Source organism: Athene cunicularia (genome assembly GCF_003259725.1).
Source record: "Athene cunicularia isolate RWA chromosome 5 unlocalized genomic scaffold, athCun1 chr5_part1, whole genome shotgun sequence".
In the NCBI taxonomy this organism is placed as follows: domain Eukaryota; kingdom Metazoa; phylum Chordata; class Aves; order Strigiformes; family Strigidae; genus Athene; species Athene cunicularia.
Window position 1 is genome coordinate 1,805,653 of NW_020799101.1, and position 24,911 is coordinate 1,830,563.

The 24,911-nt window shown below is 42.5% G+C and overlaps 1 protein-coding gene across 1 annotated transcript in view; it reads right to left on the reverse strand.

Annotated features, from left to right (window-relative positions):
- Positions 1-24,911, reverse strand: part of MDGA2 (MAM domain containing glycosylphosphatidylinositol anchor 2) — a 384,757-nt gene that overhangs the window by 25,874 nt on the left and 333,972 nt on the right. Inside the window, exon 12 of the mRNA XM_026849164.1 lies at positions 3,690-3,867. Within this exon, the coding sequence (XP_026704965.1) occupies positions 3,690-3,867 (178 nt within the window). The remainder of the gene's footprint in view (positions 1-3,689; positions 3,868-24,911) is intronic.

Consider the following 24,911-nt stretch of genomic DNA (forward strand, 5'->3'; position numbering starts at 1 on the left):
GGTGATTCATGCCCCGGAAGAAATCCGAGAAGCCTTCTCCTCTCCAGTAAGGGAGCAAATGCAGCCAACGCTCTAGAAATGTCGCGTTGATCCTTACACGCTTTATCCTAGACAAATCAGTTCTGTGCAGCACCTACCCAAGATCGCCCTACCACAAAAGATAAGCGTAAGCTGTCAAAGTAAAAACTAGGTAGTGCCTGGCCTACCTATCCTCCATTTGCACAAAAATGAAACTCAACTGTAAAAGTTAATGCATTTCTTAAAGGCAAAAGACTGCTACCAGTTTTAGCAGCTCTAACTACGATGCGTCTGATCTAGTTTTCAAACCGCATTTCTTTAAAATGGGGTGAAATCCTATTAGAAAAAAAAAAAAAAAAAAAAAAAAGAGAAAAAATGAGGGGGAAAGTGTTCGCAATGGGAATCCTCGCCAGCAATACAAATACATCTTATACCTAAGAAAAGAGCTTTTGTACTCCAAGGGTGATTGAGCACCAGACAGGTTGCCTAGAGAGATTCTGAAGTCTCCATCCTTGGAGATATTCAGGACCTGAATGGACATCATTCTGGGTCCTGGTCCTCAAAAAAGAGAATTCCTAAAGTGGTGGGATGAGAAAGAAGGGGTGATAGTGCCAGAGGCAGGCGTGCTTCTGGGTTGCTGACCCAAACTGAACACACAGGGGCACACATACACACACACACACACAAAATCCTACTGGAACTGTGAAAATTCAAATGTTTCCTTCCTTCCTTGCCTGAGGTCTCACAATCAAAAAAAAAAAAAACCAAAAAAACCACCAAAAAGTAATGGGAGAAAAATGTAAAAAATTATCTTAGTTCTCCTTTTAAGAAACATTCCCATGATGTCTTTTATTTCCTGGGTAATGTTTATAATTATTTCTTACATTGATGCAGGCCTGCTGCTGTGTATCCTGCTAGCCCATTAACTGCTTTTCTAAGGCTCCACCATTTCAGATTATAACGATTGGATTTGCACTACAATAACGTATGTGATATCATTATTTTACAGCTGAAGCTGTAACATCCTCAAAATTAGCTCGGTAACAGTTTGCTGACACTATAGCCATTGGACAAATGCTGAGATAAAAACGCGTATTTTAAGCACACAAAGCCTCATCGGTTCTGGGATCCCTCTTCAAAGGGAAGTCGCTTTAGGTTTATCTTATTAGCATCTGGCTCGTGATTTCTGAAGCTGTGAATTTGTCAGCACTGCTCATTGCTCCAAAAGCATCTCTCCATCTGGGGCACAGGCAACGGCCGCCTCTCTCCTGGGCAGCTGGATTTCGCACTGGCACCTCATCAGCACGTTTGAAATGGGATGTTGCTCGCATCTGCGCTAATGGCAGATTCTAGCAGAAAAAAAAAATTCGGTAGACAAAATAACGCCTTTTATGCTGCATGGGAACGTTCTCCCTGCCAGCCAGGGGCTAGAAACGTAAATCACATAATGTTTCCTTAAAACCTCAAACTCAGCACGGTTGTGAGCCATAGCTGAGACCTCAATCAACCTCCTGAGACTTGCCAGAGTATAACCACCATAAAAAAGGAGCAGTAGTGACTGAGTGACCTAAATGGTGGGGTATTTTTCCTCCTTATAGGAGTACTGGTCAGTATTTAAGTCACGGGAGAAATGTTGAGGCCCACGGAAGAGGGCAGGGGCTGCCTGGCACGAGCTGGCTGTGAGGATACACGTCTCCTTATCGTAGCCAGCATGGAGAGACTGGGATTCTGCAGAGAAATCCCAAACATCTGAATGAAGCTTCTGCTCCTCATCACCTTCGGGAAGACTCTGGGTCTTTCCCTTGTGCATGCGAGGAGCCCCAAAGAGACCAGACTCCTCCCGCTAGTGCCAGAAAATAGGCACTCAGTAGGGTAAAGAGGTCCAACGAGGAGCCAAAGTCCAACAGGAACTGCAGCACAATGGCCATCTTCTCCTCATTTGCATGTCCACAGATTTAGCAAACAAGTCCTTTAATTGAGAGTTGGTTCTCGAGAGCTTTGGGCAACACAGACTTTGCAAACACTTTCCTGTAACAGGCAAAACCTAAGGTTCACTCACTGCCACTGCTGGCAAATCTGGCAGCGAAATGTGCCACTACATTCTTTGGAGCTGATACTTGAGATTGCTTAATGTATTTTTTTTTTCCCTTGATATTAAAACAGCTGAGATAACGATTGATCAGAAAGAACTGCACACACAGTGCACGAGACAATTTTTTTTTCAGATTTGTTCACTACTTAAAATTATTTAATAACATTTTTTAAAAGTAACTCTTGATCTGTGGGTGGTTTCTGGGCCTTCTGCTGCCCTGTGATTTCCTGCTCTGGGCTCTCCAATCTGCACGGCACTGATTACTGTTGGATCCAGCTCCTGACCTATGTGGCTGGCTGTGGCTTGACCTGTGCCTCACATGGCTTTTGTCTCGTGGGATTAGCAAGGTTCCTCACGACAGAATCACAGAACGGTTTGGGTTGGAAGGGACCTTTAAGGATCATCCTCCATCCTAGACCAACCTCCCCGCAATGAGCAGGGACATCTTCAACCAGACCAGGTTGCTCAGAGCCACATCCAACTTGACCTTGAACGTTTCCAGGGATGGGGCATCGATCACCTCTCTGGGCAACCCGCTCCAGTGTTTCACCACCCTCACTGTAAAAAACTGCTTTCTTATATCTAGTCCCAATGTACCCTCTTTTACTTTAAAACCACTACCCCTTGTCCTATCGCGATAGACCCTCCTCCAAAAGTCTGTCCCCAAATGATAAACTCGTACTATCATGATTCCATATTTACAAATATCTCCCCCTGCCACACACTTCGCTTTTTCAATTATAAATCATTTCTGCTCAGCACATCAGGTTGCACTGCAAAATGCACGACGATATCTTTAGCAGAGCTACCTTCTCTCTAAGGTACCTCTCGCCCATTCACTGTAATTTTTTTGCAGAAGAAAACCAGAAAAGCAATTCAGTTATTCATTAAATAAATATCCTAACAAAGTTATTTTGAGGGATTTTTCAGAGCTCTAGGATTGAATTCCTGGTAATGCTGGGAGACTGAATGGAAGGATGTATGGATACTTTATTTGTCATGGCAAGACCTGTTAGAGGAAAACATATAAATGCCCCTTTCCACTTGCAGAGGACTAGAAATGGTCACTTTCTTTTTTTAAATCATTCACATTCAAATAAAAACTTCTCCATTCTGGGATGAAAAAAAAAAAAAAGTATTTTGATGCTATCACCACAGTGATTTGACACTTCCAGATTACTACTTGTTTTGTAGAGTTCTCTTCAAAACTGATTGCCCTTCAAAGAAGTAAGAACAAACCCTTAAAACGAGCTATTTCACAAAGCTAACGTTAATCTGTTTTTTTTTTGTTTTTTTTTTTTTTTCCCTTTATTTCACAAAAACTTTGATACGATTTTGCATTTTGGTTGTTCCGATTTCGTGTTGTTGTTCTAAATCGTCCCAGAGGTGGAGACATTAATTTCTACCCAGTTTTACCCAGAACCTTCCTTCCTGGGAGCCCCCCTGGAAGCAGCATTATGTGCAGGACTGGTGATCAGTTCACACCCGTGCAACCCAGCGCAGCCACACCCTGCACAGCAGACAGAATCGTGCAAGAACGCACAGCAACGCATTCGCTCGTACACAAAGGTCTTCTTACCACTATACTTGATGACCCGAATAGTTGAGTCCCCCTCCCCAAATCTGGTGATGGGCGTTAGACGGACTTCATATGCCTCTGGCTTGATCAGCTCAGTTAGGTTGTAGGTAATTAATTCTCCCTTTTGAATATTTCCATTCACTGTAATTTCCTGTTCCCACCAACGCTGTTGTCCAGCCTAAAATCAAAAGAAGGATGCAAATGTCAGAGCTGTTGGGATAGATGTTCTCCGCACCTTAGAAATGAATGGGAGCACACACAGACCTGGGCGACCCCGAGTGCGTCCTTAAACCTTCGGACAAGCCCACGAGAATTAGCAACACAGCAAGAGCACAAACCTCCCTGAAACAACCCACTACTGGTGTTTTCTGTAAGACATAGATGAGCTGACAGATTGCAAACCCATGTCACCGAGAGGCCACCCCTGCCTGCCACCTGCCCCGTCCTCTGCCTGCGCAGGTCCCGCACCAAACCTTGGGCAGCCTCAACGGCATTTTAAAAAATCTCACTGAATCCTTCCACCTTTAGGACCCTAAATTTCTTTGCAAATCTGCCCCTCTCCTCAAAACCTACTTGTCAATTTATTTTTTTTTTTCCTCAAAAAAACGCTGTTCATTTCAATTCAATTTCATCAGCTCACTGAGGCTGAGTCTACTGGCTCTCAAACATTACACTTAAAAACCTGACCAGGTAAATTGGCTCCTCATGTTTAGAAGCCCCATTCCCCCCATGATTTTAAAATAATATTGGCCAGCTGGAGTGGGAGATGCGTTCTGTGCCGCTGTGTACACCAGGCTGGGTCAGCCGCGGCTGCGTGAGCTGGGCGCTGCCTCCTCGTTAGAGGCGATGAGGTTTCACAGCTGTCATTTGGGGCTTCATTTGAAGCTAATAAGAGCACACTGAAGAACTGAAATGCAGTTTGATTTCCAAGCACTTACCACTTCTGTTGATGAGTGAGAAAGAAATAGGCTAGCTATTAATGGCCTTAGCGCATAATTATCAGCAATCCTTGTAGTCTCAAAGATGGATGGATTTCAGAGAACAATGAAAGTCAATAGAAGCAATCAAGAGGCTGTTTTATAAAAAAAAAAAAAAAAAAAAAAAAAGCAAAGCATAGATTTTTGTGCTTTATAGACTGCACATTCTTTTCAACATCAAAATCCATAGTTTCTTTTATTTATATGTCTTACCAAGAAATGAAAAGAAAAAAAAAATCTAATTAAGAAGAAGCCATCACAAGAAGAGTGCGCCACATTGTCTCTAACGTTAACTAGTTTATAGATAAGCAGAAATCATACACATTTTGGGCGGTTGAGTGATTTGATACTGCAATATTACTGGCAGATACTCTTGCCTTATTACAGACGCTATCTGCAGAAAACAAAGGGGAAAAAAATAAAAAATCGTTAAATATTTACCGCACATCCCAAGACAACTGTACAGGTGCAGTGATGCTAAAATCAGATGTTCCACCAAGCTTACTACACCTGCTGGCATGCTCGAGTTCTTACCTCTTACATGCTCACCAATACAGATTTTTTTAAGGACAGCAAACTTTTTATTCCAAAACTTTAATTTGCAGATGCAATAAAAATGGGCACTGAAATCGCTGAAATCTAGTACTAAATCTACCACATTTCATCCCAATAAATTTGCGGCAACATTAACAGGCTCCAAGCCTTAAATTCATAGCGCTGGGACCGAGATGTCAATACTGTAGCATCAATACATATCGTAAGTACGTTACCCAAGCTATATGCCGATTAAATAAAACTCAGACTGCACGGCAAAAAAAAAAAAAAAAAAAAAAAAAAAAAAGCAAGAGGAATTCTTAAGAAAGTTGGTATGATGGAAGAGCTCTAGACATCCGCTTTGCTCTGCTGCCACCAGTCAACGTGTGGTTTACTGCACTTTGAGTCTTTGCAGGGCTTGAGTTAGACCAATGCTGAGCGCTTCTAAGATGTTACTTCAGGGTTTCTGCTCTTGCACATGCTGGGTGAGCCATGCTACAAGGCTCAGGTGGCTTTTCAGGGCTGGCCCTGCAGGGCTTAAGTCATGCATTGGAGAAACACCAGGAAAAAAAACCCTCAGATTAGGTTAGAAACGTAAAAACAAGTTACCATAAGGGAAAACCACGTTGCTGCCTGCCTGATGTGCAAGGCAGGGGGATGCTGGTTAATACAAATCCTGCACACGCGCGGGGCGGTGATCTGCCTTTGAAACCTGGCCCTGGCACCAGCAAGCTTTGGGATGGACGTGTGGGTGTAGAGCAGGACGAAAGGTAAGCGAATCGCTGAGGGCACCCCAGCGCGGGGCTGGGAGTCGCAAGCTGCTGAGCCCAGAGACGCTGCAGCTCAGCAACCTGCAGTGTCTGCCCCGAGAAGCACCACCAGAGCGCCCAGCCCCGGCCGCGTCCCCTTCTCCCTCTTGCAAGCATTAAAATGTCCCGCTTCATAAGACGTGATATGCATGAAGTGTCCACCACGACTTTGTACACAGCCTGGGCTGCGCGGCGTTCCTCTGCTAACGGCCTCCCGAGGCTGCGAAGCTGCAGAGAGTTGTTAAATGTAATAACGATACTGAAAATACGTGTCTTTAAAAGATCATCCCAGTGGAGCTCATGACAAATTTCAATTTGACAGATTCTGTTCGATGCCAACCCTTTCACAGCTCTTTGTACCCGAGTACCGAGACCAACAAAACAAGACGAAACCCAAGAAACAGGTTGTTTAATTCAGTCTTTTCTCCTTAACTTTTTTTTTGGAGAGCTGAGAATAAGAACATGCCACAGACACCTGCCTTCACCCAGTTTTTGCTGTGTGATGACATCGCACAGCTCACGAGACAATCAGCGTGCGTTAGGGGAACTGTTCCTCCCACCCTCTGCTCCGTGTTTATGCCACACACGCGCCTCTCCTGCTCCCGTCTCGCCGAAACCTTCCGGGCACCGCCGAAACCTGAAAGCTCAGGAGAAAAGTGACAAACGCTCTGTACGGTCAACGCTACGTCTGGAAAAGCACGGGAAGGTGCAAGGCCAAGGCTCTGCTTCTCACGCACGCCCGGCAGAACAGCCATAGAATTCTGATCTGCACTGAACGCTCACAACAGAGATGCACAGAGTATTTAAAACATTGAAAAAAAAAACAAACAAAAAAAAAAAACCCAAACAGAAACAGCACCGGGATGTTTCAGATCCGTTGAATAATGCATAAGCGCACTTCACGGGCTGTCGGGGAGCCCTCCCAGTGACGGGTAAGCCCTGTCTTGGGTAGACCCTTATCCTTGAGAGCAAAGCGATGACTGTGCTGTAGAGACAATATTAAGGATAATTACAAGAAGATTTAGACTCTATTTTTGAAGAGGTGCACGAGGAATTTGCCCATATGGATCTTCTCACGTGGACAGACACTCTCCTCGCCCAGAGTGGTCGAACTGGAACGTGTTTCCAGGGAGGAACTGGAAACAAGCCTCCGTGAATGTCTGTAAACGTACCAAGTTACCCAGCCAGTCAAAGTTTTAAAATGTGCAATAACTTTTGGTTTTGTATTTCTTAAACACCACTTTAAAATTTTCTAAACTCAACGTGGCTGTTTTTATAATGTCCTTCAAGTAAAATGACCAAGGTAAATGAGAACTTTTTTTTTTTTTCTCAAAGCGTCACTTTTTCATTCACATACCCCCGAGCCCATACTGAAAAATAAATAAATAAAAATAAAATTCCATTCTACCCAACATTTCTGACCATACCAAACTGTGGAAAGAGCTGAACTCACAGTATCTTTCTAGACACTGATTACAGCAAGGCACCTAGTGCAGTTCCTGGCACAATTTCTAAAATATTTTATAATTAAGACTGTTTTATCTAAAATATGTCCTTGAATTTAAATTTTATATTTAATATTTTTTTTAATAAGCAGCAATTTATATAATTCTCAAACGGGCAACAAATTTATATGCAGCTAATTCAGCCCACAAATGGAAACATAAGTTCTATATATTTTTCTTATTTTGTCCGAACAGCTCCTCCAAAAATTTAAGTGATATTTATATACTGGAACAGAAGCTGCTCTGCAGACCTCACAAAGGCTGCTGGTCCTTCAAAAGACAAATTCCCCGATTGTACTTCTGATTCCAATTTTTATTTTCTATTCTTAAAACCAAGCTATCAAGTTAAATCCAAGCAGTCTTCACAAGGAAAATTAAAACCATTGACTATGTCCCCAAAGCGAGTGCTATGCTACCGAACATAATTTCATGATCGTGTCTGTCCCTTTCAAAAAAAATTCGGAATCAGAGAAACATAAAACTCTGAAAAAAATTACCTAATTTTCAACATTTTTTAAAAAAAGAATAAAATATACATCATTAGTGGGTTTTTAAGCCACATTTTTTTATGCCAGCATGTTGGTTACCAACTACACTTGTGAGCACTGTGTTAACAATTCTGTGCTCCCAGTTGCGTCGAGCTAATACTGACTTTCTGGCAGCTCACCTTTGCTTCAAGGCGCTTCTGTCTCATTTACAGTGGTCTTGTAAAAAAAAAAAAAAAAAAAAAAAAAAAAAAAAAAAAAAAAATTCCTTATTACACTTCAGCATTGGATCAGGAAATACGAAACCAGAGATTTCAGCAAATATTTTTGATAATTAATACTTCGTGTTTAAAGTTTTCAATTAACCAAACTAGTCGTGAATCTGCATCAAATTCAGCTGCTGCTTTTTATCGCCCTCTTCTACAGCCACTCAAATAAAAGCAATAAAGGAGCTCCATTATTTTATTCATTCTCAAAGCAAAACAGTTTGATTTTTCATTTCAGTATTATGCATCCTAAGCCAGTAATGGGTATTGGTATTTCTCCATAGGAAGCAACACACATCTTTTTGCCTTGCAGTCAACACCAGATCTGTTTTAATTCTCATTTTTACCATGGAAACCAGAAAAAAAAAACAAAAAAAAACCAAAAAACAAAACCAAACCAACAAACATCTCAAAAATTTCACTAGGTTTGGCACAAAACGTCCCCTGGCCTGATTTTTTTTAGCTCTGCTGTTGAACAAATAAATAAAGGAAATCGGTATCTGCACAACTTTCGTCACATCCAGCTTTCAACCTTCTTCTTCCACTGGGAAATTAAACCCAGGCTCACACTGGAAGTGAAGCAGCTGAATGGAGCCGGGGACAGCCCTGACAGACCCCTGCCAGCCGCGGCCTCGCAAATCTGGTGTGAAACAGCAGCAGCACCCTTGGCTGAAAAATAATAAAACTGTTGAAAATAAGGGTAGAAGTTGAGCCCATTTACTTGCTGATACGGAAAAAAATGAAGGTCAGATCTACATGGAATCGGATGTGACCGACTGGAGGAACGAGGGTTTTCTAGCACAACGTTTTTAAAGGTCTGCACGATGCTGCGGCACCTAACGCCAGCACTGAAATGCCCAAGACACCCTAAAAATAGGATTTAGATTCCCACAATGCCTGAGGGTAGTTCAAACTCCTAGAATGAAACTGGGGAGGCTCTGGAGGCACCCAAAGCTCTCGGTCACTCACTGGTTGGCATTAAAGCACCAAGAACATCCCAGCTCTCTGCCTTTGCTCCTGCCTCCAGAGCTCTCAGCATTTATTTTGTGTCCCTTGGGTGGGAAGGAGCCTAATCCACATCACCCAACTTCCTCAAAAGCACCTGTACAGCCTCTCCCTTACAGCCAGGCTGTGCTTTTTTGTATCAAAAAGTGAAGACTGATGCGTCAAAGAGAGAATACACAAGCAAACACAACCGTAAAACACCTGCCTGCACATCAAACCACGTGTCCAGATCTTTAAAATTAGTAAGAATCGGGATTTGCTTGAAAAAGAATTTCTGAAGGAGAAAAACTCTTATCATCAAAGCCCTTGACCTTAGGCAGATAAGGATGAAACACATTTTGGGAAATTTACTTTTGACAAGCTGAATCAACAGTTTTCCAATGCTTTTTGAATATTTGCAAAGCTCTGAGGAGAAATCACGTTAGTTTCTGGGAGCTTTTATTAGCCTTATCCTGTGCCTAACCTGTAATTAATTTACCAGATCATACCTACGTTCCATCAACCCAGAGCACGGAAGCCTTCCCAGGGCCTTTCTCCTTGATTACTTCTGAATATTTAGAAACCTTTGATCCCTAAAACTAACAGAAAAGCAAAATTTATTTCCCTGAAGTCCGAGGACGGGACTGCACAAATGCGGCAGCGTTTTATTGCAGCAGGCAGAAACCATCTCCTCCACGCTGTCAACGGAAGGGCATTTATTCTGTGCCTGCTGCTGAGAAACACTATATTCTCTAAAACACTTGAACATATAGATTTCTTGAGAAATTAATCCTATGGGATGATTAAATATCGATTGCCTATATGCACAGTTATGTTTATAAAAAATAAACACATCCTCAAGTCCATTGTACTTGGCCTATTGATTTCAACCATAAATTTCTTCATTGACTCAAAAAGTCAGACAAGCATCTCCTTAATTAATGACAACTGAGTGCAGTGTAAATTAATCTACCGTATACTCCTATTAAAAAAAAAAAAAAAAAAAAAAAGTGGCAGTCTTTAAAGTAATTTCTTTACAATTTATAACAATGACGACAATTGATGTTCCTTAATTAAAAAAAAAAAAAGTGTTTTCTTTAGCAGTTATATATATATAGTAGCAATTTTCAGTTCATGGGCAAATACTTCTATCTGCAGCACACCACAGAGGAAAAACTCCCTTATTTCTGCCGTGGAAACCCGGTGGCTGCTCTTCTTTAACAATTTTGCCCAGCAATATAATCAGAGCTATCCGGTTTCGAACATAAACCTTATCCGGTAGGTGTCTCCCGTGTCATCGTCATTTCAAAGGACAGTTACGGCCCTGAAATGACTTACGGTGACAAATATCTGTAATTCGGGCAAAAAAAACAACCAGGCCAGCTGCAAAGCATGTTCTGCCATGCTCATCATCAGTTTCTTTTCCACCGTGCATCCCGTAACACCGCTCTTGATGACATCTCTTTTCTTTTTTTATGTTTTCACACACTGTCAGTGGAACCGCCCCAACCTCACGCTTGTTTCCGTGCCGAGCTGGTACCTGCTCTCTACTCTCCTGCAAATGCAGATGCCAGATGCTCTTGAGGCAACAGGGACCAAGAGATCAAACCCGGTGTGCCATGAGGTTTGCCAGGGACGTCCCCTGAGCTGAAGTGCCCCGCAGGAGGTTGGACACTGTTCTGAGGCTGGAGATATTGGCTGGAGGAGGACGTGGCCACCCCTTCGCTGGGCAGGACCTGCCTGTGCTGCCACCAGCACCCAGTGGACCAGCACCCACCTCCCTTCTCCAGGAGACGAGGCACATGGAAACGGCAGCCACGTGATAAACCTCTTCCTTCCCTCTTTTCTGCCTGGAAAACAGAGTCTAAAGCACATTTAAGATTGGGCACAATCCTTTTCAATTAGCTAACTTTGAATCCATAACAATCGCAGGCATGTAACCAACTTCCTTCTTGCGGGATTACATTAACAATCATCCTGTATTTGCTCCTACCATTCATTTCACTTATTTTGTGTTTACCATGTTGTGTAATTGGTTTTATGTAGCACACACAAAAGCATAAGAAAAAAATGACTCTTTTTTTTTTTTTTCTTTTTTTTTAAGGAACTAGAAGTCCCTGAGTCTTTACTAATTAAGAACTTGGACTCCAAAGATGAAGAATGTTATAGACACAGTTTTTATGGTCTATGGATTGATGGAGGAGCGATTCAGATGTCAGAAACATCTGTCCATGATCCAAATTTACGGCCTAATATTTGAAGAAGAGACAGGAACAATTTAAGGAAAGCTGGTATAGAAAAGCTGGAAGCTAGATGATCCAACAGTTAAGTCCTCTTTAAATATGCATTACATCTGAGGTTTTAAAGGCAGGGTGGAAAATGGTAGCCCAGGAAGAGAGGTGATTTTTATTAGAGTAAAATCAAAATACAGCACAAATATCTGCTAAAAACTTTTTTTTTTTTTTTTTTTTACTGGAAGAATAAACATACTGCCTTCTGTTTTTTCCATTCAAATTAATGATAATAAAAACTTCTGTTATATCAATTAAGACACTTCAGCCCATTTGCTAGGTGAACTGTAGTTGAGGATATTTCATAGCTGGAAGGTTCTTGTTTCTTTGCTTTTAAGAACCTTGCACACAGGGACAAAGGGTAAGCTCTGGATTTATAACAGGTATGACTTTTTTTTTTTTTCTAATCAGAAAGGCAATAAAATTTATACCCATTCACTTTTTCGTTTGTGGCAAAGTTGACGCCTATCCGTACGCGCATGGCTATGGGAACTACAAGTTATGGCACGGCCAGAAAATGATATACTCCATTTTGCAGGCAGTGGCCATGCAACCTTCACAGAGATCCCTTTCACGAGCACATAATACGTATTTGAATACGTCTGACCCTGTATGGAGCTGAATGAAAGCAGGAGTTAAAAATAAAATAAAGCCAAACGGTGACCAGAAGGAAGCACACAGAGAAGTGACCTGCTCCGGGCTGTTTGAAGAGACTTTCTTATTATCAACCGACTGGGACCGCAGACATCTGTAGACTGAAAAATAAAGGAAAGGTAGGAACTTTAATCTTTCAAATAACAAGCTTGAAAAAGTTACTCTCCGGTTTACAGGTGCCGCTTGACTTTTTATTACTTCTTTAAAGCGGAGCTGTTCGTTTTCTAGGTCACCGTGGCTGCATCGCTGCTGGCGGTGCGTGAACGTGGCTATCGCCTGCTGAGGAGCAGAGCAGCCACCACGGAGATCAGAGCTGCAGCCCCTTCGTGTCCGCTCCGTCAGTCTCACTCATTTGTGTTCATCCTGCTGACAGTAAATAGCAGAGAGCTGGAAACACTCGCTCAGCGCTGCTTGAATGTTTGTGCAACTCGGGATTCACTGTTATCATTTGTAAAAACACCTACCTGAATCTGTCTCCGGTGAAAGACAAACTATGGAAAAGAAAAACCTCCGCGTGATGCCCAGGCAGCACCAGGAGTGTTGTGAGCAGCGTCCACCCTCTTAGGAGCCGGTATGGAAAAGCACAAAGATATTCACAGCTGCTCAAGAAAAACTGAACATGTGCTCAGTGAAGCAAGAGCTTGAAGGTGAGGTTCCAAAGAGGGTTTTTGTTCTGGGTGGATAAACTTCCAGAAACACTCTGAGTGATGTTTGGGACCATTTTTCTATGCACTTTGACAACACACAAGAATATGTCAAGGCAATTTAACATGTCAGGTTTCACGGCCCTTTAGCCCCAAATCCTGAATTTGCCCATGTTCCTAGCCTGGTGCATGCTACACTATATCCCTGTGCTCATTTATTTCATGATCTTCAGGCTCCCCCCATGGCTGAGCTCCACTTTATCACTGAACATCTAATGAAAGCAACTACTGGAGCACTGGCCATTTCCAAAGGCTGACCAACGACCATGTACAAGGATGCTTTGAAATACAAAAATAAATCAGATGAGTCTGGGTCACTAATTCCAAAGCCAAACCCAAAACTGGAACACATCCATGTCAGAATATTTTTCAGAGAGCTATTAATGAGACAGAAGAACATTCCTCATGTGCAGACAATGTCTTGGCAGACCTCAGCACCCTCAGAAGCAAGCAGAGGGTGACCAAATCTCTGCAGTTCACCGTGATGAAAGACAGACAAAGTTGTCCTCATTCTTCAATTCCAGTGTTAGGCAGGATAGTTACAAACGGAAGGCTGTGTGCAAGAGTGACCCTGAGAAATGGAAACTCCCTGTACTCTACACTGCTTTTCCCATAAATGCTACACGCAGGAGGATTTATAATCTCCTGAGTTACACTGCGATACACAACAGGTGCCTTGATGGTGTCGTGCGGGAGAGCTGAGCACGCACACGACCAGTGAGATCAAGCGATGCCCGTTTATCACAACTAATTCCGCCCTTTTATAACATTCTCCCGCAGACGTGAGTAACACGCAGGACAAGTCCTCAAGACTGGACAGTTAACTTAGCCCGTGCTTTAAACCTTCTTATGATTGGATAAAGGTGCCACATCAACCTTGCCAGGCACCCTGCCTTGGCGAACTGCCTCTTCCATCCCAACCCCTGCCGGGGGTTGTTTGTCTCGTCGAGTTTCTCCCCCCTCATTCCGGGTCACATCCTTATCGCATTCTCGCTCAGGCTGAGGCTCTTACCAGTCTTGTTCTCACGCAGGACTGCTCACATGGCCATTCTCTCGCAGAAAACCCTCTGGAATCCCAACAGTGTCGCACGTGCCAGTTTTATTGCCAGTTAGTTTGGATGCATCCTCACTCCACGGTTTAAATTAAAACTACCTAAATAAATCCAGTCTGCTGTTACTGATGGATGAAGTGTTGTAGCCGTCAGCTAACTCTACTCACCGATCAGAGGCTGCGCCTCACACTGATCATATTCCCCACCAACGCTTCAGGAGCCCCGGACTCCGCCACAGCACCCCCAGTGCCACCTTCCCTTCTCTGTTCTGCTCCAGGACCAAAGCTCACCTGAGCACTACGACAAGCTAATGTTTCCTGATTAAAATATTGATGTTTATTATCAACTGTCTGTTGGGGTTACTGCTTCCGGTATTGTTTTGGAACTCTGCCTGAAACAGTTTGAATAAACATGTGAACGCTACCAAGAAGTCAAGTATAAAATCCTTTTTAAAAATTATTCCCTCTCTTCCTGCGGCTGTAATATGTGGCTCCAATCTCCCCACAGTATTTTCATCACCCACTCAGTCCTAACCCTGTCAGAGTCCACCGTGCCACGTTTGGTTTGACCCGCTGGAGACGCGTCCTCTCTGCTTTCGTTTTCCTGGGAACGGCGGAACCACCCGTTGACCCAAAGCGGGTGGTATGATTTTGCTTTTGGTAGAGCAAATCTTGGTCACAATGTGAAGCTGATGTGTGGACTCAGATGGATCCCAACCTTGAATGTGATGACACTGCGTTCAAGTCACTATCTTCTTTTTTTTTTTTTTACGTCCTTAAAGAACCCATTTTAAGATTTTAAAACTGGCTGGCTCCCAGATGAATTCACTGAAGTCTGTGGGATCAAACAGGAGCTGCACTGTTCCCAACCTCAGCAGGGCAGGTTCTCCTGCTCTTTCACTACTGCTAGACTTCTACCAAGAGTTTTTAATTTTTTAATCCCCGTTCTGCTGGACATTCACAAAATGTGGGCTAATTATTTATCCCTGTTAAGGCTAGTTTTCAGAAAAAAAGTTTTCTCATTCCTTCTCAGTGAAATATCAAATTTGAAGTTCAGATATTAGGAAACTGGGCTGGCGCTGACTCTCACACTTCAAAGCTCACAGTACAGCCACATCACGGGTGAGCAGGGCCCCGCCAAGCAATGCTCCTGCCAACAGCACGATGTGGGTTTGCATATTAAACAGCGGGCTCATCTATCCGCAATAGGCAGACCATTATTTTTATCAGGGCAACAAGAGTTACAATTATCAAAGTGGCATCAAGATTAAGTTCCTGAGTTTAAATTAAACACTTCATGCTTATACCAACAACTACATTTCCATGATCAAGAACCTATCTATCCCAAGACATGTTTCATATTTCAGTGGTGACGACTTAGCGAGAATCCCACAGTGCTACAACCTTCTCCGGATGGATCTCGAATGACAGATAGTGCACTCCTGTCACTACTGAACTAACTAATTTTCTTGTGATTTCTAAAAGCTATTTACAAATGACCGTATTTTTTTTTTTTTTTTCATACAAAATAATTACACAGTGACAAATTAATGACTGTAGCTGCAATCAAGATGACAAACCCAACCCTTTTAAAGTACGGCACGCTGGAGCTTCGCTGCTTAGTCAATACCATGAACAAGCGAGGTTGTCTTGGTAAATGAACTGGAAAAACAAGGCTGCATTTTAAGCAATCTACATGAGTCTCTGCATAAATAGATCAAGGAGTAATAATGCGTTAAGACAAGCGCATGATGCCAAAGTGCATTTCTAAGGAAAGTGAACATACTGATTTTGCTTAACTTTTTAAGTAAGAATGAATTTTTGCCAATAAATAACTGCTCAACTGTCAGATATGAATGTTTCCACAAACCATTTCTTAACTACTTAAGACAATTGCTGCACAAAAGGAGAGGAAATAGCCACTAGACGTTTAATGAAGTTCTCAAAATGTAAATGCGATGTTTTAAATCAGCCCAGAAACACAGATGCATTGCAGTAGGGTGCTCGTTTGCTTATTGAAAGGCAATATGGTTTGTATTCAATTTAAACATCCGCATGTTTCAGAGAATAAACAGTTTTCTAACAGCAAAAGAATGGATGAAGCAGTTGTCTATAGAAACAAATCACGCTCATCCCGATTTATAAGTTTTGTAATGCGCAGGATTTTACAAAAGTGCCTACTTAGTATTCATTGGCTAGTATATTCTTGATATAACTACAAACAACCCTCACCTAGGAGCAAGCAAAACCTGTGTTTAAGGAATTGCCATGCTAGTTGTGTTATTAAAGAAGGATAATTATCAGTTACCACCTCTTCTCTCCAAACTACAGCTAAAATTTGTACAGGACTTTGAAAAACAAAGAAATTCTTTCTAGCCTCAGCTGGATTTTTTTTTTTTTTTTTTTTTTTTGGGGGGGGGGGGTTGGCATAATGTATTTTTTTATAATTAATTTTTTCCTATTATTTTTTTCCTAAATTACATATATCTGTTTCAGTAAGGACAGAATTTATGGTGAGAGACAGAGAGACTGTGTCCAGTAAAAAATACCCAAGTGTCTAGAAGACATCTGGGATTCTTAATCTATTATCTTCAGATCGATATAAAAGTTAACACTTTTAACAGGAATAGCTGGTTTTGCAGAAACCTGGAGGCAGGAGTCACGGGATCATCCCAACAAGAGGAAGCCCTGGTCCGCAGAGCTCCCAGTGCTGGGGTCTGTCCTGCACTGGCTGTCCCTTAGGCAGTCATTAAGGCTGCTCAGGGGGGAGTAATGTTTGTCAGGTGTCAGCTTTGATCACTGGCAAACGGTTAATTCATCTCATTTTTATTTTTTACATCCAAAGACCTGCAGTGTTCATTTTGTAAACGCACTCATTAACAGTGCTAGGGAACAGCCAGGCAGACCTCAAAGAGATTTAATAGTTTTTGTTCATGCACTGTATCTAGATGTGCAGATACTGATTCAACCTGCGTGGCCTCAGAAACAGGTCAGGGAGCTCAGAAGATAAATATTCCCTTTAAAGGTTGCCAGAATTGCTCATCCCAGGGGGAGTGCAGAGGGGAGATGCTAAGGGATGTGACAGCTTTCTTAGCCACACAAGAGCAGTTCCATTTCTTACCAAGGACCAGAAACACAGTGAATACTCAATACTTGCCTGACAGAAAAAAACACAAACTGGACTTTTTTTTTTCACCGTGAAGTATAGTGCAGTGAAACTCCGCGTTCTTGTTTGAATTTGGTAGCCCTTGGAGTCTAAACTCTTTTGCCACGCTCTGCTGAGAGCTGCCCCTGCCCTCCTTATACCTGGCCACGGCGCTGAGTTTGAAGACAACCTGCCCAGGAGACCAGATGCAAAGCCTACAGAAACAGCGAGATGTCTCAGGAGGGTGGTGAGGGGAAACACTGCACGAAAACGTCCAGCATGAGAGTGACGGCACGTATTCTTGGTGACATGGGACATCCAGATTTCAGGTGAAGTCTCTCTGAGGGTGAATCTTGATGCTGCCTTTAAATACGCAGAGGAGAAATCCCTCTCCCAAAGCGAGCCCTACTAGCAGTGACTATTTCTGACCATTCTCTCTGTTTCAGTTTCATGAAATCATCTCAGAAGAATGATGTGAGAAAAGTTCCTTCCAGCCCATGAAATAATGCACGGATGTATCCTACCGACACAGGGAGAACACAGCAAATCTTCAGAACAGGTCTTGAGAGAACAAAGACGTAAGGACACATATGGAAGGACATACGGAAGACACATGAGGACACAGGGAGAGAGCTGAAGCTCATTCAACGAGCAGTATTTATCCAGTGGGTCAAACTGCTCTATTCTGGCATTATTTAATTTTGGGCCATGTGATGGTGTCAGGAGTAGTGTTCTTCAGGCTACTTCAGCATGCTCGCTTCCCGTGCAAGGGGCAGTGGCAGCCATGAGCTGGCTGACGTGGGGCGATTGATACGGGGATCAAAAGTGCAAATAGTCCAAAGGGAACTCAACCAGTTCAGGGAAGAACGGTACATGAGGAGACACAAAATGTCACGGCTGAAGGACAACCTTTGGCTCAGACAACTTCCACCTCCATTCCCCTTTGGGTTGCACCTCTCCTTCAGCACCTATGGCTTGTCTGGGGCACCGATAAACTCCGGGGATAAGGGACCTACACCTTGAGCAAGGGCAGCCAAGTTTTATCCTGATACCCCAACGTATTTTAACAGGGTGCCTGCAATATACTATGCAATTTTATTTATGATTCCTAGGCATTGATGCTGATCTGAAACTCTCTTCACCAAAGAGGATGCATTCCTCACCAGAATTAAGTTTCTGTAATGCTCAAAGGCCTCTTCAAAATTTATTTATGCTATATTGTACTATGACGAAAAGCATGCTGCATGCCAGACACACAACTCTTACTTGTCATGCATTTGCCTGAGGACATATGCCATAATTTTTATGTAGATCTTCAGTTTTCAAAGTCTCATTGCTCTGTTTCTCTGTTAGTTTTCATTTTTTGCATTAATATTTCTGAGCAATTGCATGACATCATAGGAAAACAACACTAACAAGAAAATCATTGCTGACATTTACAGATATTTTTAAAAAAAAACAAAACAGTCCTGCCTCAAAGGAATTTATATAAGTAAGGCAGAGTAATGAAAAATATTTATAGGGAATCATATTTTTCATATTAAATCTGGATCCGATCAGTGTCAAAATCCTGACTGCCTGCTGTTTGCATTCATTGACAAGTACACAACAGCAGGGGGGAAAAATAAAAAAAAAAGTCGCGAAAACACACATCCCATCTCATCTGCTCTTCTGCTGTTTGTACCGTAAGTGGAGTGTGTTTTCATTAAGGGCCGAGCTTCTGCCGGAGGGGTGCCCACATGTGCTAGACAACGTAAAGAAAAGCACATCCTTGTTTGGGTGGTGATGGCGATTCGTGCAGCTCAGCCACCGCCACCCAAGGCTCTGGCTGCAGCCCACAAAGCCAGCGCTGTGCTTCCGTGCATGCACAAGGTCCATCAGGATGGGGAGCCTCAACCCTACCACGAGGGTGTAAATGTAGTCAGAAGCAAATAACTCATTTACTAAAACAAATTCCCGCAGCTTGAGTCATTTTTCTCTCACTAAATTGCTCTTCAGTTTACTCCATTTTCTCCCGCATGTTTCCTAACGTTGGACTGATGCGCTGCCTTTGTCAACAGTAATCAATTCATATTGCAGGTCCTTCTGCTGAGACAGAATAAATGAAAGTTGAGTGTTACCACCACGCACAGGCTGATGCCACAGCCTGGGCCTTGATTTTGGCAATGTTGGGTGAAAGTGTACACTCCTAAGTACAAATAACTCTGTATTTTTTATTTTTTTCACTGAAGGGAACCGTGCAACAGAAGCCTCGGGTTACATCACCGTTACTGCTTCAAGCACAAGAGCGTGATAAGCTCCTTCTCCTCAGGATTTGTCCTTTAGGGAATTACCATTTTGCCATTGTTGGCAAAAGTCAAGAAGGAGACTTGGCAACAGAGCTCTCTGGTTCCTGCAATGCATAAATGTACATGAATATCTGCATAGATGTACAGATATGACACCCTGAAGACAAAGATCAGATATCGCCCCAAAATGCAAGGTATCCCAGGAGGGGGTTCCACAGAGCTTGCTATGAAGCTAGGGAAATCATACAGTCGGCCCCAGGTCCGTGATTTTTTTTCTTTTTGATTGATGTGATTCTACCCTTCTTCTTTTTTTTTTTTTTTTTTTTTTTTTTTTTTTTTTTTCATATAAAGACATATTTCTCAGCTTTCTCATGCTTTCACAATACTGGTGGGACCCTCCTTGCCTGCTGCACCGCTTTTCCCCATCAGATCCAACCAAACTGATGAGCTGGCTTTAGAAATCACACACAGTTAATTTTAGGACATACTCATGTGTCTTGTTTCCTTAAGAAACCAGACTAGAAAGTTAATATGAATTAGGTATTAACATTACTAATGAAATAGCCAGAGGTTATGCTTATATAATGAAAATCAGACCAAGGCAGCCCCAGCAGGCAGTAATTGCTTGGATCAAATGAGTGTGCTAGATTTTGCCTGTAAATTTTTATGAAGAAAGGGAGTTTAGTTTCACGGTCCATGTTTTGCGGTAACATGAATGGGCACCGCTCTGCCTGGGCTGTTTTCCGTTTGCATCTCTAGAAAATACAGCCCACGGCCTTCAAAAGAAGCTACTCCAGAGGTGCACGGCTCAATTCCCGGACCAGGAAGAGTGGTTACTGTCAGGAGCCTCTTTGGGATCAAAGTCAGAACTTTGGGACCTCACAGAAAAAGATCTATTTATGTGTATCTGAATTTCTTAAGAGGTAATCCGTAGAATATTTTTCAGAAGTATACATAAGAATTTGCTTAATCTATCCAAAGACTGGGACACGTAACTGTTTTTAAATGGTAATTAAAAGACTTTGGTACAAAACTGAAATGACAGCCCGCAGCTTGCTGTTGCGACAGTCGAGCCTCAGGCTTGCGAAGAATAAGAAAAGGAGGTATCAGTATCGCAAACTGCAAATTGTAAAACAGAGCCAATGCTTCTCTAATTCAATTTACCAAACCCAAGAAAATCAATAAGAAACATGCCTTTGCATGTTGCACTCTTTTTTTTTTTTCTCCCCCCCAAAAAAACCCCGTCTCCGTCTCATTTCACAAGTGCAGACATAACAGGGGAAAACAAAACAAAACAAAACAAAACAAACACAAAAAAAAACCCAAACCAAACAAATAAAACAGCAAAGCCTTGTTTAGACTTCCAAAAAGAAATGTGAAATCTTTGGGGCAGCTTACAACTCTCTGTAGAAGGCAGCTTAAAAATTTTTCATGAAAACAGCAGTAGAAATATTTCAATATACATGTGAATTTTCAACCCTCTCACTTCCCCACCCTGAAATTAATTACTACAGATGTAAGTAATAATTATTTTTTGAATGGTTATGAACGCAACTTCTGGATATATTTGGCTGTACAGCTATTTTACGTGTTTTATAGTAAACCAAATGAAAATACTCAGCTTGCAAACATCTTTCCCTTTGCAGTAGGTTGTGTGATGGCAGCACCATGATCCTGAGAGAAGGAACATCTGGAGAGTTACCACCTATCAGGTGGAGGCCTTGAGCGCGCTACAGTAAATTCCTTGTGACTTTCATTCTAAATACTTAAGTAAATAACGATTTCCATTCATTTATTTCCACTGTCATTCTATCGGCAGAAAAATGACACTGTGCTTGTGACTCCCTCCTTCAATGGACAGGACCTCCCCTCTCCCTTCTTGACTTTCTTAGCCTCCCTCATATGCCATTAAACACATCTCCAACTTTTTTTTTTTTTTTTTCCTCAAATAACTTTTCTAGCATTTGCTGTATCAGTTTCAACTTCTCTTTAACCAGTGCTTAAATTGGCAGATAAATTTCTCCTATGCCCTGCTTTCCTACCCTATATTATCCTCCTGTGCCTGAGACATGCCTTTATTTTAACTCTGGTAGGTGACAAGAAGCAGGATCTGACAGAAATGTGTAGCACTGTGCTGGTAATTAATACACGGTGGAATCTGGCAGCCCCGTTCCAGGAATATTAAAGAAAAATAAAGCAAACCCCAGAGAAAGAGGGCTGGAGACAGATGGACCCACAGAGGCAATGGGCCATGCAATGCTCTGCCTTGTTGAGCAAAACCAAGACGAAGCTTGGACTCTGAGCCCTGATTCACTGCAAACACATGCCTGCGTGTCCGAGAGCTCCACTCACAGAATGCAAACATGTCAAAATCCTTGCATTTTCAATACAATACGATCCCCTTTGGCCACTACAAGAGGCAATGTGGGCTCTTTAGGGGTCAAGGAGGTAACTGCACTTGCTCTGCCAGGTAAAGGCTGCCCCAGGACCATGGCCGTGCAGAAGCTGTAGAACCCCTCCATGACTAAGTCGGGATCGCTGAGATGAACTGACTTCGTTTGTTCTTCGTCTGCTTTCAGATCTGTATCTTCAAGTATGAAATGTCTTCCCCCCTGTTCTCTACCAACAAGTGGTCGTAGACTCCTACCTACTCCTCTTGACTATACCCTGCTCTTGCTCTATCCCTAATTTCCAACTTAGCCTGCCATGCAAGACTCCGGTAAACATAAATGAGCATCTCAAATGGACCTGAGTTTATGCTTCATATGTCTCTTACTTTTCTGCTCAGATCTGTCTTCAGATTCTTCCTTCGGCAGTGGGAAAACCTACTGATGCTCTGAGGTACTAGAATGGTGTGCTGCTCTTGAATCAGGAGTGTGTCCTCCTCTCACTGCCAGCCTGGAAAAAACTCATGAAAACTAATAGGCAGAAGGGATGGGGTCAATTATTTCTTTCCTTGTTTTGACATGTGGAACTCAGGTGGCAGATGTGCCCAGATGTACCAAGACGGTTGTTCACCAACTTTATGCTCTCTAAATTCAGGAGAATGCATGGTAGTGAAAGGGATACTTTAATCTTTGCTTCCTTCGGCTGTGGTGGCCCATGGAGATATTATATATATTGTGGGACTTCTCTGTCACCTTCAGAATGTTTATGTCAAAGGTTGGCAGCAGGACTGGCCGTACACTGAATCCATTGCCCTCGAGGGCGTTCCTCCTTTTGGGAAAGGGACCAACCACTTCAAGCCCCTTTTACCCTGCCAAAAATTGTCTAGACTGGTTTTTATTTTTTTTTTTTTTTTTTTTTTTTTTTTTTTAAATGAACAAGCCAGAAATTTCCGTGAGGAGAAGAACACATCCATAATAACTCCTTGGAGGGCCAGGGCCTGGATGCATACCGCAGAGCTGTGCCGTCTCCTCAAGACATGCTTGAGGGCTCTGAGCACTGTCAAAGCACATGAACAGCAGCTCTTACACTCACTCAAAAAAGCAAAACTCTCTGGCCACTTAGTTAGCGCCGCATTTTTTAAAACGGTTATTTGTCACTGTTCAATTAAAGAGGGGCGCAGCCATGCAGACTGCTTGGTGACTCGATGCTCCGTCACAGCAGGCTTGGCAGATACCGCAGCTCAGCATCCTCAAAGATCATTAAAACCCAGCACCGGGAAGCCACTGTCCATGTGGACAAACGCAGACAAGAGCTGTTGCTTGTAAAAGTGAAGCACAGAATGAACCCCCAAAAGGCAACAAGAGGAGTGTCTGGGCTTAAGTAGAAAACAAAGTGCTCTAAATAACTCCTGCTCCTCCCTGGTTCTCCCAGGAGGGAGCATCCGTCACACATTACCATGCCAGCAGGGCAAATTCAACTGAACAGACTGCTGCTCACCATCAGTGTGCTCTACGTGCATTAAACAGTTTTAATAATTTTAATAATTTTAGCTTTAAATAGAGGGGTGGAGGGAGAGCTATACAATGACCTTAACGAAAGACATATAGATAACAGACATATAAATGAAGTGATTCTTACGGATTTCCAATTCACTTCTTAAATGGATTAGTTTTGTTCCCCAAACGTTTATTTTTGATGTTACAAAGCACCCATGGAATCCTGAAGGTCCTGACAGCACATCAGCTCCTGGCATCCATGGTGAAACAGCTCGTTCCTCCTCCTTGTGCCTCTACGTACACAGAGCTGAATTATTTTCACTGCAAGCACCCCGCTCAGCACGGCATGGCTCCTTTGCTTCAGCATCTCTGCTCCACCTGTTTCCTGCCTTCACTGTACCTCTGGCTCTGGCCTTTTCTCTCCAAGAGTTTCTGCTCGCAGCAAAACTTTTCAAAACTCTTTTTGCCTGAGCCGGTCATTAGAGACAGCTCCAACTCTACAATCGTACTATATGCCAACCAGTGAAGATACTTTCGTTATAACACTGTCTAATCTAATTATTTCTAGCAGAACAGTCTGTCTTTAGTGAAAATCCTCAGTCTAGCACATTCTATTATCAGGCTGCTTTAAAAGTTTCATTATTAAGCACATCCTCGGTGTTGGTTTCTACAACCACCTGGCAAATGCAGAAATGGAGCTAAACCACTCTGCGTCTCATAAGAAAGTGTCGCTTTTGTAAAACGGCATTAAAATTATTGTCAATGTTAGAGACTTCAAGAATTCCACAGAAAATTCAGCAAGCCTACACCAGCAATCTATTAAATATACCCCAAATCCTGCCTGGATTCTGTCTCAAGTGAAGCAGCGATGTACAGGTCAGGTAAAGAGGAAGAGACGCTTGTGCTCTGATTTTGGCATTCTTAATACAAAAGCAATTTACTGATCAGATAAAGGTAATGGCGTTAATCGAATCAGAAGCAGCTACCAAGACACTGACCCACTGCGTAGCCCACTGGCAGTGTTTTGCAATGCATTAGAAGATTAAAACGAAGATTAAGAGCAGTCACCTCTTACAACAGCGGCGTGTTGGGCTGCAGGCTGCTCTCTAGCTCAGACCTTCGCTTCAACCTGGAAACCCTCCAGCCCTGACTCTGTGATGAACTTTGCGCAGCTGGGAGCCGCGTTTTCTGCCGCTCCTGCAGGATGCTCATCCCCACTTTTATTGTTAAATAAAAGCCACAGCAAAACCCAGTGAAAAATACATTGCTAAGTCAAATAAACTAAACACAAACAGTGAAGAAGGCAATTTGCTGGTAGCTAGTACCCGTAGGTGCCAACAAAAATAAGAAGTTTAATTATCACCCTCGTTTCAGGGGGAATTACTGCAATAATGGATGAGTGTGTCCAGATAGCTCACTAGGTTCTAAATCACCTGCTTTTAAATGTGGCTTCAGATAGACGAAAGGAAAATATTTTGATTAGCCTGACAGAGAGTGTTGTCAAGGAAATTAGAGCAAAGTAACTCTAGATAATTATATAAATAGATAATTAAAAGTAAAGTAAAATGGAATGAAAAAAAAAAAAAAAAGGAGCTAAAAATACTAATGCAATTAATTTAATTTATATATATATATATATATATAT